A 12686-nucleotide genomic window follows, 5' to 3' on the forward strand; every position below is an offset into this window, starting at 1 on the left:
CAGGGCACAATCACATACACACTCACACACCCATTCGTACACTACGGACACGTTAGGCACGCCGATCAGCCTGCCATGCATGTCTTTGGACTGGGGGAGGAAACCAGAGTACCCGGAGGAAACCCCCGCAGCACGGGGAGAACACGCAAACTCCACACACACAGGGCCACGGGAATCGAACCCTGACCCTGGAGGTGTGAGGCGAACGTGCTAACTCCATGTAAGCTAAAACTAATAATAAAGAAATACATTAAAATACACTGCTATCCATTAGTCTTGGCACCCTTGGTAAAGATGAGCAAAGAAGGCTGTGAAAAATGGTCTTTATTGTTTAATCTTTTGTTCAAAAAATTCACAAAAAAATACTCTGCTCTCATGGATATCAAACAGTTGCAAACAAAACACAGGCTTATAATAAAAACAATTTGTTAAATATAGGTGTGCAACAGTTATTGGCACTCTTTTAGGCAATACTTTGTACTACCTCCCTTTGATTTGAAGATAACAATTCTGAGTCTTCTTCTAGAATGCCTGATGAGGTTGGAGAATACATGGCAAGGGATCTCACCCCGCAGGTTTTCTATGGGGTTCAGGTCAGGGGACTGGGATGGCCATGACAGCACCTTGATTTTGTGGTCAGTAAACCATTTTTGTGTTGATTTTGATGTATGTTTTGGATCATTGTCCTGCTGGAAGATCCAACCACGGCCCATTTGAAGCTTTCTCACAGATGCAGTCAGGTTTCATTTAATATCTGTTGATATTTGATCGAGTCCATGATGCCATGTATCCTAACAAAACGTCCAGGTCCTCTGGCAGAAAAACAGCCCCAAAACATTAAAGAGCCACCACCATATTTAACCGTGGACACGAGGTACTTTTCCATATGGCTACCTCTCTGTGTGCTCCAAAACCACCTCTGGTGTTTATCGCCAAAAAAATTTTGGTTTCATCTGACCATAGAACCCGATCCCATTTGAAGTTCCAGTAGCAAAACTGAAGACGCTTGAGTTTGTTTTTGGATGAGAGTAGAGGCCTTTTTCTTGAAACCCTTCCAAACTACTTGTGGTGATGTAGGTGATTCGGATTGTAGTTTTGGAGACTTTCTGACCCCAAGACTCAACTAACTTCTGCAATTCTCCAGCTGTGATCCTCGGAGATTTTTGGCAGCTCAAACCGTCCTCTTCACAGTGCGTTGAGACGATATAGACACACGTCCAATTCCAGGTTGATTCATAACATTTCCAGTCGACTGTAACTTCTTAATTATTGCCCTGATGGTGGAAATGGGCATTTTCAATGCTTCTGCTATTTTCTTATAGACACGCCCCATTTTGTGAAGCTCAACAACTTTTTGCTGCACATCACAGCTATATATATATATATACCCCTGTGAAACAGGAAGTCATGGTTGAACAATTTCATGTTCCTAGTCACCCAGGTGTACTAAATAAATGCCAAATATTAATGGGAATATACATCAAATATATTTTTCCCATATGAATTCATAGGGGTGCCAATAATTGTTGCACACATTTAACAAAGATATTTTTTTGATAGGCCTGCGTTGTGTTTGCAATTGTTCGATATCCATGAGAGCAGAGTATGTTTGCGAATTTTTTGAACAAAAGATCAAACAATAAAGACAATTTTTCACAGCCTTCTTTGCTCATATTTACCAAGGGTGCCGATATTAGTGGAGGGCGCTGTATAACCAGCTGATGGCCATGCAGAGGGTCAGTTTTCAGTTCAGAGACTGATAGCCATGACGCTATTCTCAGAGTTACTTGAGCCCACGGTATATATAAAGCAACAGGTTTGGACAGCGTCTCAGTATGACTCCCTCTTATTTCATGCATGTTGCCTACCATCCGGTCTGCAATTAATCACAGCACACACTCTGATCCTAACCAAGAAGCACTGTACAGAATTATGAACAGAGCACCATTATCATGATTAACAGACTGGTTTAAAAGGATGTACGAAACACTGGTGGTTATATGTCCAAGCCAGACATTTGAACTGTAAGGCTTGAAGGAAAAGTCACATGAGAAACCAGAAATAGCTCTTGATGGCTCTTTGAAAGGTACCTACTGTACACACACACACACCTACACACAACCCACTGATTCTAACCTTTTTATACCAATTTGAATGAATGTAAAAGACACTCTCTGCATACATCAGTTATTTCAGTTCAGGTTTTCAGAAAACATAAACTGGGACCAGTCCTCTTCTGGGTGACACCTGACCGTGGGAATTTAAATCATTACTCTTCTACACCTGTATACTGTAAACTAACCCCAGTACCCAGTAGAAAGGATGTTCAGGATGAGTAAGATCGTGCATACACGTCCTGGCATGAGCACAGGACCGTCTTTATGATTACAGCAGCGGTTCTTACAAGTTACAAATCTAAAAGTATATACATCCACTGAAGCAAGGGAAGATTTGGGCATAAACGGTTGTGATCAAAAGTGCAAACCTGTAGGGTATCCAAATGAGACCGTCCACAGCAACTGCACTTTTTCTAAAAGCTCACTTTTTTTTCTTCTTAGACTTGCACACCAGATAAACTTTCCGTTTTAGTTGAACCTGGTTTATTGCTACTAAACCACAGCTAATTAATGCCATAGCAACAATGTTGTTAATCATATTAACACCGACAACACCTGGGAGGATGCAAAATATTTTATTGTTAATTGCTATAAATAAACGGAAATGCTAAAATAACAGTATGGAGTAAAAAGTCTCGGGGACAGGAGAGATTGAATGTAAGCAAAGCTAGTTTCTCTGTAAAACACTAGCGCCATTTAAAAACACTAATCTCAACCAGGCGAAGTAAGGTGACGGTGAACACGATCGAGAAAAGGCCTTTAAAAAAAGCTGGTACTGGAGGTTTTATCTTCCATCTTACAGCACCATTGGTTTTTAGTGTTGTTTTTTTGTGTAGTACACGTTTAACCAACCAGAAATAGCTTGTAAACTAAGCGACCATATCTGCATGTAATGGAGAGGAATAACCAAATAATGCATGAAATCAGAGCACAATCTGATCAAATATATGGTCTTGAATAGTTCATGACTCAAAACAAACGTTATCTTTATAAAGATTAATCTTTTATCGTTTCTGTTGCTTTGCACGTAGTTGAAACCGTTGAACACTTCATTGGTTATTAAATACAATCTAAATGGATGTGTGAATAAAATCTGTAGTATGGAGCATGTGTGGAGTGTGGAGTATGGAGCATGCCCCCCCCCCACCTCCCCCCACCTCCTCCTTTATGGCCATGCAGACTTCTCTGTAGCTTACGTCAGCGGACCTTGAGGAGGGAGGCGAGTTTGATAGCAGATTAGTACTGCAGCTTTTTAGGAATCTCCCACGGGAACGAGTCGCGGCCGAAGTGGCCGTACGCAGCCGTCTTCTGATAAATGGGCTTCTTCAGCTGCAGTTCCCTGGAACACAGACACCTGCGGGTTTAGCAGCCGTCAGAGACCAGATCAACACGCATGACAGACTAAACCTGAAGTATTACAGGCTCACAGCCAGCTAAGAAGCAGATTTCCCACACAAGTCATTCGCTTCAGCTACAGAGCAGAGGAAATATCACTATTACTAACTAGCACTAGTTCGTGTTACTTCAGACATTCATAACCAATCGTGATGCAGAACTCTCAGCAGAAGAACCCACTAAATATCGAAGATGGATTCTGCGTGATGTGTGAAAAATCAGGAGTTCATTATAAACTGAATTGAACTGAACAAGGCGCATGTTAATTTAATATTTATCACGATCCTGACACGCAGCACTGGCGTAGCTCAGCGATAAAAACGGACAATTTTCCCCGTCCACCTACGTCCTCTATACAAACTAACCCCGTGTCTCAAACTGCATACTCGAGTACTATTCTAAACCATTCTTGGGCACTAATACTAACCTCTTACACACCTTTAAACCTACCGAACGGCCTGTTTTGCACACCGGCCTTTTAGATTACTTGTTTGGTTTTTTTTGTTTTTTTAATTTAATAGAAAAGGTTCGAGTTTTCAACGTTTAGATGGCACTCATGACAATCACGACGAGGATGGAAAGTTTCACACGCGCGTCTTGTTATCAAATGTAAAAAATGATCCGCCTCAATTGAGAGCACACCTTTATTAGATGCGCATTTTGGAAAACCCATTTCTTTTGGGTTTATTTATTTATTTATTTTACATGCGACATTCCAAAAAATCGTATGAAAATACGTGGATGGAAACATAGTTTGTAAATAAATATATAGTAGATAGGAAGTAAAAGCCATTGAACCGCTGCTGTACCTTCCGAGTGAGCGGAGAACGAACTGCAATGCAATGCACAGTGGGGTTTTTTTTTTTTACCTCACAATGACTCCTGGACGAAGGTCAAAGTTCTTCTTGACAATCTCTAGCAGTTCCCGCTCGCTCTTCTTCGACGTGCCATAGTGGAAAATAGAGATAGACAGAGGATGAGCCACTCCGATTGCATAGGAAACCTGGAAGACATCGCCAGCAACGTTTACAACAAACACCGAAATGTAGTGCAGGCTTTTTAAATCACGATTAAATAAAATAATGATAAAACACTGAATCAATCCGTAGCGCTCATTTATTATGAATATCGTCACACGTATTTTTACACTGTGCTGAAACAGTCATTCGACTGACATTCCTGCTTATCGCATTCATCTTGCGTTTACATCATGTGATGCACATGAAACTACTGGGTTCTGAGTACGTACCACACTGTATCCTCTTGCTTGTCGCTGTATACGTAAGCACGAATGATTTTCCTCACCTGTACAAGTACACGTCTGCAGAGTTCAGCTTTGACCAGAGACTTGGCCACCCAGCGGGCCGCGTAGGCAGCGGAGCGGTCGACTTTAGTGTAATCTTTCCCAGAGAAAGCACCGCCACCGTGGGCACCCCAACCTCCGTATGTGTCTACAATAATCTTACGACCGGTTAATCCAGCATCGCCCTGTCAACACAGTCAGACCGGACATGAAGGGTGAGCATATATACCAGCTATAAAGAAAGCTAGTAATAGTAGAATCCTGACCGAAATGTAAAGGCTTAAAGACGGTACACAAACATCACCTGAGGTCCCCCGATGACGAAGCGTCCGCTCGGCTGCAGGTGGTAAACGGTGTCGTCGTCCAGGTAACTGCATGGCACTACCGCTTTCACCACCTTCTCCTTCAGGGCGTCACGCATTTCGTCCAGGCAGATGTCATCGTCGTGCTGCACAGAGATGACGATCGTGTGCACACGCACTGGCAGCATGGCACCGTGGTCCTGCCTATACTGCACAGTCACCTGAGAACAACAAGAACCCAATGTGACCATTTCAGACATCGTTCATAATGCGTGACCTTTGACCGCGGACATCTCCGTCGCTGACGCGGGCGAGACCAGGTGCATTTCCATGGCATGGAGCGTTTGTTCGTGCTTCATGGTGGCTGGCCAGCACTCTGCTCTGGTCTTGTACACGTTCGCCTTGAGATAGATGAGCATCGTGCGATCGCAAAGCACTAACGTAACTTGGTGCCATTTTAGCCACGTACCGGTGACTCCTGCCTGGGTGTTTGGAAGCAGGTCACCATCGGCGCAGACGAGCGAGCCCAGATACATGAACTGAGAGACCTTGTTCTGGTCCTAGAGGTCAACTCGGATTGCTCTGTCCTCCTGCGGTCCACATTCCATATAGTTGGTCTTTCTGATGTTAAGTCGCATCCAGTTTTCTTCTAGCTTGAGATCTTGACGCTCTTCTTCCTCTAGCATGACATCCTCAGCGAAACGTAGTGTCCGCGGATGCTGCTGTGGCCGTGTGGTTGATTTTGCAAGTGCTTGAACGTTTATTTTTGACTGATGGCGGTCAGTGATGCTCAAAAAAAATTACAAAAAAAATTTTTTTTACCAATTAAAGAGTAAATATGGTGGATCCGTTATGCTGAGGCATTTATCTGACAGGGTTTGACTCCACTTGTCCCATTAGATGGAAGCATCACCGCAAATCAATATAAAGTTCGGATTGATCACCCTTACACCATCATATCCTGATGGGCGTGGTCTCTTCCAGGATGACCCTGCCCCCACGCACAGGTCACGACGCCTCATTGTATAGTTTGACGAGGATCATCTATGATGAGGTAAAGCCTATGCTATGTTCTTCACACTGACCAGGTCTCAACTCCAACTGAACACCTAAGGGGAGATTTTGGAGTGACGTGTGAAACCATAAAAACATCAGATGAGGGGAAATCTTTTGGAAGAACAGTGTTCATCGCTCCAGTACGGTTCCGGTGACGTTTACGATCTGATCCGGTTTTACACTGAAACTGTTCTGGTAGCTCATCATGGCCCAACACATTACTAACACGCTTTCTAGTTTTTTTCCCCCTTTAATTAGTTACTCATCTGTAGGTCGCGTCCAGAGATGTTTCCAAAAACCCAAAGATTGTTTACGTTTATGTGATTGTAAAGAATAATTAATGATAATGAAATGTTAGGAGTGTTACTAAATGATAGAAATCACAGCTACTAAGGCCGCCAGTTCAGCAGCAGCAAATAAACGATAAGATGTGTGGCACCAAAGGTTCGAGTTGAGCTCACCTGGGTCTTGGAGTCCGGTCGAAGCCAGGGCAGGACTCCGCTGCGACGCAGTTCAGCCATTTTGGCGTTGAGCTTATGGGCCAGGATGATGGTGAGGGGCATGCACTCTTCCGTTTCATCCGTGGCATAGCCAAACATCAGACCCTGAAAAACAGCACAGTACACGAGCGCATGAAAGATCACGATGCACGTCTACACACACACACGAACGCACGTTTTGTCCCCATCAAGATATAAAAACTTATCTTAAGCTCTCACACAAGCACGGAAACCTTTAAACTTATAAATACGCGCAAATCTGTAATAATAAAGCGAGACATGTCTCCCCGTTTAAGCCCTTCAATGTTTAACTTACAGGATCTTCTACCATGCTGAACTCATGAAAATATAAGAGAGTGCTTGGGATCCGTCCATATTCAATAACTGACCTGATCCCCTGCGCCAACGTCCTCCTCGTTACGGTCCAAGTGAACTCCCTGGGCGATGTCCGGAGACTGCTGCTCCAAAGCCACTAACACGTTGCAGGTCTTATAATCAAAGCCTAAGTGTAAAGAGGATACAGGTATTAACTGAATAGCACTACATGCCGATTTTTTTTTTCATACCAGTCCATTCCCAGTGCTGATACACACGAACCTTTTGAGGAGTCGTCATAGCCGATGTGTTTGACAGTGTCGCGGACAATCTTCTGGTAGTCCACGGTGGCACGAGACGTCACCTCTCCAGCCAGCAGGACCATTCCAGTCTTGGCTACCGTCTCTGAAAGAGGAAAAAAAAAAAATATATATATATATATATATATATATATATATATATATATATATATATATATATATATATATAAAGTACATTAAAAAGGGTGCACGTAGACATTTAGGAGACGCGTATCAAGAGTGTCAAATCATTTATTTACCACAAGCCACTTTGGCACATGGGTCTTGCTTAAGATGGGCATCAAGAACAGCGTCACTAATCTGGTCACAGATCTTGTCTGTTAAAACATACAATTGAACAAAACATAAAACAACACGATAGTGCAAACAAGTGCAAGGATCAGTTGTTATTAAGAGTTAATAGAGAGTTATTTAAACCTGGACATCATCTAGTTGGAAGTGTATTCACACCTAGTGCTCATTATACACCATATAGGAAGAAAATATACGTTCAATCAGTCCTAACATTTGCACTTCTCTGTGATTGTTTCCAAATCAATGTTAAGAGTAATGATAACGGAGTCTTTATTACTCACATACACACAGTGAAATTCTTTTCTGCGGATACCCCAGCATGTGAGAAACTGGGGTCAGAGTGCAGGGTCAGCAATGATACAGAACCCCTGGAGCAGAGAGGGTTAAGGGCTTTGCTCAGGGGCCCAACAGTGACTAATGAATGTTAACAGCATCTGAAGCGTCCACACAGCTGTTATACACACACACAGAGATAGATAGAGTGCAAATACGACTTGATGATAGTGATTTCCTCGAGTTTGACCTCAACACATAAACATGCACTTACAGTATCAAGACATGCATAAGTGTGAAAACCCCTACACATCGCCTTTATGACCTCTGTGATTAAAGCTAAACCCGGAAAAGGAGCAGCACAGCTGCATGCTAGCTTTCCAGCTCTCACGCGCCGGCTTGACAATGAAGCAGCGTGGTTCAGCTGAGCTCTACAGTGGTGTGATCAGATTACCCGGATGTCCCTCTCCCACCGACTCGGAGGTGAATAAAAAGCAGTCTTCATCAATGAAGCCGTTGTGGAAACCGTTCATTTCTCCGTTCATGTCTGGGCTTCAGAGTTTCTGCTGTGCGAACGGCTCGTGCTTTCAGATGATCACCGCCTCGTGCAGCCCCGCGTGCTCACACCACAAAGCTTCTACCCCGTTCTCTCCTGACGTCATGCTGTCCATATTCCTTCCACGTGTATTTCGTGTTTCCAGGATGCTCATTAGTGGCCCCTAGTGGTCGAAAGAAGAATAATAATAATCCTGTGTAGCGTGTAACACCCAGATACTGTACCGCGTTCCATTCCCTGTTTAACGCCTCATCGGCTCAGGGAGATCCGCCATCTTGTGGCGCTGAAAAAACAACACTTTTAACACAAAGTTAGGACTGCAAATTTACAATGTACACAGTTTAATAATAATTAATAATATACTACCGTGCTAAACGCATAGCAGACAAGCCAAAGCGTTATATATATATATATATATATATATATATATATATATATATATATATATATATATATATATATATATATATATATATATATATATATATATATATATATACAGTATATCTCTGTGTAACATTGACTGTGCTAAATGGCTAACATATCAAATAAACAAAGTCCTGTTACTGTTTTTACTGCATAGTGTTAAATTTGTGCCAAAAGTGTGTATTGAATGAAAATTTTCAAGAAACTACAATAATATAGTAGCAGTAGTAGTAGTAGTAGTAATAATAATAATAATAATAATAATAATAATAATAATAATATGGCTGGCTGTGGCTCAGGTGGTACAGCGGGTTGTCCACTAATCATAGGGTTGGCGGTTCGATTCCCGGCCTACGTGACTCCACATGCCGAAGTGACCTTGGGCAATTCACTGAACCCCCAGTTGCTCCCGATGGCAAGCTAGTGCCTTGCATGGCAGCTCGTTGGGGTGTGTGTGTGTGAATGGTTGAATGAGAACCAGTGTCAAGCACTTTGGATAAAAGCGCTATATAAATGCAGACCATTTACAATAAATATACAGTGAGAAAGAAGAAAAACAGTGAACTAACGGTGGTAAAAATGTACCGTGGTCTTCAAATAAACAGCGTTCTTTGTTAACAGTTTTGTAATTCACTAATCATGGTTTATGGACGCGCTGCCAGAGTTTTCGTTCACACTTTCAAAGTTTTCTTTTACGCTCCACGTTACGTTACGTTCGCCACTCAGGCCCAAACCTAAATACATCTTTGATAATAGTGTTTTGTGAGTTGTAACAACATAAGAACAATCACTGGCTGTGCTTCACACAGCCCATTCTGAGGGTCACTGCACTAATGCAGACTTTTTTCAGGTAGGTAAATTAGTGGAAAATGTCCTTTAAAATTTGTAGAATTTTACCCAAAAAACCCTGTAATATTTCTCATATGTTAGGAAAAGAAAAACAAAAGAACTTTTGAAGCTTTAGTGAGAGTTTGCTATTGCAGTGGTTAGTACTCGAGTCTGATTGGGACAAATTAAGCAGGATTAGGAAAGGTTACATGAGATGTCCATTATGTATTTTTTTAGTACACCATCTTGTCAATTCAAGTACATAATCTTTCTCTTATTGGGAGTTCTGCTTTGAGATCTTTGGTGTTGCAGAAAATTAACAAACTCTGTTCTGTAGATAACTATCAAACCACTCTTGATATCATATATGGTAAGTCTGTTGATTTAGAGCAGGCGGAACCAAAGATTTGAACAATCAGAGGTTTTTTATGCTTTCTGTAGTGTGATCTGTCCCTCTAGTGGTGGTGTGATGTGTCCCTCTAGTGGTGATGTGATGTGTCCCTCTAGTGGTGATGTGATGTGTCCCTCTAGTGGTGGTGTGATGTGTCCCTCTAGTGGTGATGTGATGTTTCCCACTAGTGGTGATGTGTCTCTCTAGTGGTGGTGTGATGTGTCCCTCTAGTGGTGATGTGATGTTTCCCACTAGTGGTGATGTGTCCCTCTAGTGGTGGTGTGATCTGTCCCTCTAGTGGTGGTGTGATCTGTCCCTCTAGTGGTGGTGTGATGTGTCCCTCTAGTGGTGATGTGATGTTTCCCACTAGTGGTGATGTGTCCCTCTAGTGGTGGTGTGATCTGTCCCTCTAGTGGTGGTGTGATCTGTCCCTCTAGTGGTGGTGTGATGTGTCCCTCTAGTGGTGGTGTGATGTGTCCCACTAGTGGTGATGTGATGTGTCCCTCTAGTGGTGATGTGTCTCTCTAGTGGTGGTGTGATGTGTCCCTCTAGTGGTGGTGTGATGTTTTCCTCTAGTGGTGATGTGTCTCTCTAGTGGTGGTATGATGTGTCCCTCTAGTGGTGATGTGATGTGGCCCTCTATTGGTGGTGTGATTGTCCCACTAGTGGTGGTGTGATGTGTCCCACTAGTGGTGACGATGGACGAGTGTCTAATCCAGGGTCCATCAGAACATGCACAGAAACTCTGCACAGACAGCTCAGAATTGAACCAGGGTCTCTAAAGCTGTGATGCTGTGACACGATGATGCCCACCTATTGTACAGCTGGCTTTACCTAATAAGTGACATAAACCTGCAGAGGGCCGGCAGCTGCCAGGAGACCCAACACCATACACTGGATTATGACTGTATGTTCTCAATAAATATTAAAAACAAATTTCCAGCTCATCAATGCCTGTGTTGCTCTGCATTTGTTTGTTTAGCTCGCACACACGCTCAGCACACAAAAAACATGGCTCCAGGTATGCAGACAAACTTGAAATGAATTAACTGGAGAAAGTTGGCAAAAAGTACTGATGCTGATTAGCCTTCTTCTTTACATTGTACATATATTTTCCGACATCACTTGTTTTTTTTGTTTGTTTTTTTACAATGTGTTAAATGCTCAGTGACATACAGTGCCCTCCACTAATATCAGCACCTTTGGTAAATATGAGCAAAGAAGGTTGTGAACAAGTGTCTTTATTGTTTAACCTTTTGATCTTTTGTGAAAAAAATCACAAAAATACTCTGCTCTCATGGATATCAAACAATTGCAAACACAACACAGGATTATCTAAAAAGAAATATCTTTGTTAAATATAGGTGTGCAACAATTATTGGCACCCTTTTAGTCAATAATTTGTGCTAGCTCCCTTTGCCAGGATAACAGCTCTGAGTCTTCTCCTATAATGCCTGATGAGGTTGGAGAATACATGGAGAGGGATCTGAGACCGTTCCTCCATACAGAATCTCTCCAGATCCTTCACATTTCGAGGTCCATGCTGGTGGACTCTCCTCTTCAGTTCACCCCACAGGTTTTCTATGGGTTTCAAGTCAGGGGACTGGGATGGCCATGACAGGACCTTGATTTTGTGGTCAGTAAACCATTTCTGTGTTGATTTTGATGTATGTTTTGGATCATTGTCCTGCTGGAAGATCCAGCCACGGCAAATTCTCTATTTTGGTTTCATCTGACCATAGAACCCGATGCCATTTGAAGTTCCAGTAGTGTCTGACAAACTGAAGACGTTTGAGTTTGTTTTTGAATGAAAGTAGAAGCTTTTTTCTTGAAACCCCTTGCAAACTACTTGTGGTGATGTAGGTGACTTCGGATTGTAGTTTCGGAGACTTTCTGACCCCAAGACGCAACCCCTGTGTCCATCAGCAAATTCACCGGCGCACGTTTACAATGTGAAATTGCACTGTATCAAGATGAGAGCATTGGAGATCAGCTATCGCTTCCTTACATGACATTACATTTTGTGAACATTTGAAAATACAAGGACTACGATGGTTTCACATTGACAAGGATTTATTTTCTTATGGACACTAGTGTTCGACAACATCGGCCACGTGGCTTCCATCACAGATGAACCTTCATCAATGAAATACGCTAATCTATAAAGTACTATCTGTTAAATGAAACACTTTCAATAAAATCTGAAATAAAATAATCAATTATATAATACATTACAGAATAAATCGGATCTGATTTAACAAAATACATCAGGTCAGATATACAATTAGATATGCAAAAAAACGAAATGCAAGGGTGAGTCATATGAAACTCTTAAAAGTACAACAGAAATTAGAATTGAATCTGCTTATTTATTTATTTATTTATTTATTCACTTTCCTTTGACTCACCCTCATTCAAATAAAGCATTTGTGAATTTTTAATTTAAATGAAAACCTGCCTATTTATAATGCCTTCAAGACCCTGGCCAGCAGAATGGCATTCTGCATATAGTATATATAATGCCGTAAAAATATCAATTAATACACATATACATACAATATCACGTTATATAAACACATTAGTTTCTTTTTCTTTTTTTTGGCAATGATT

General features: G+C 41.9%; 1 protein-coding gene across 2 annotated transcripts; it reads right to left on the reverse strand.

Annotated features, from left to right (window-relative positions):
- Positions 1–1860: 1860 nt before the first annotated feature.
- mat2ab (methionine adenosyltransferase II, alpha b) lies at positions 1861–8644 on the reverse strand. Of its 2 annotated transcripts, none has more exons than XM_053610533.1 (9): positions 8330–8644; positions 7548–7625; positions 7271–7393; positions 7063–7175; positions 6635–6778; positions 5120–5338; positions 4818–5000; positions 4382–4515; positions 1861–3456 (listed from the first exon to the last, which is right to left on the reverse strand). In XM_053610533.1, exons 1-9 carry the CDS (start codon positions 8418–8420, stop codon positions 3354–3356), a joined length of 1188 nt encoding a protein of 395 aa, XP_053466508.1. In that variant the 5' UTR covers positions 8421–8644; the 3' UTR covers positions 1861–3353. The 2 variants fall into 2 exon arrangements, with proteins under 2 accessions (XP_053466508.1, XP_053466509.1); XM_053610534.1 differs by lacking the exon at positions 8330–8644 and adding an exon at positions 7884–8315.
- Positions 8645–12686: the final 4042 nt, after the last annotated feature.

Source organism: Ictalurus furcatus, chromosome 22, assembly GCF_023375685.1.
Source record: "Ictalurus furcatus strain D&B chromosome 22, Billie_1.0, whole genome shotgun sequence".
NCBI classification, from domain to species: Eukaryota; Metazoa; Chordata; class Actinopteri; order Siluriformes; family Ictaluridae; genus Ictalurus; species Ictalurus furcatus.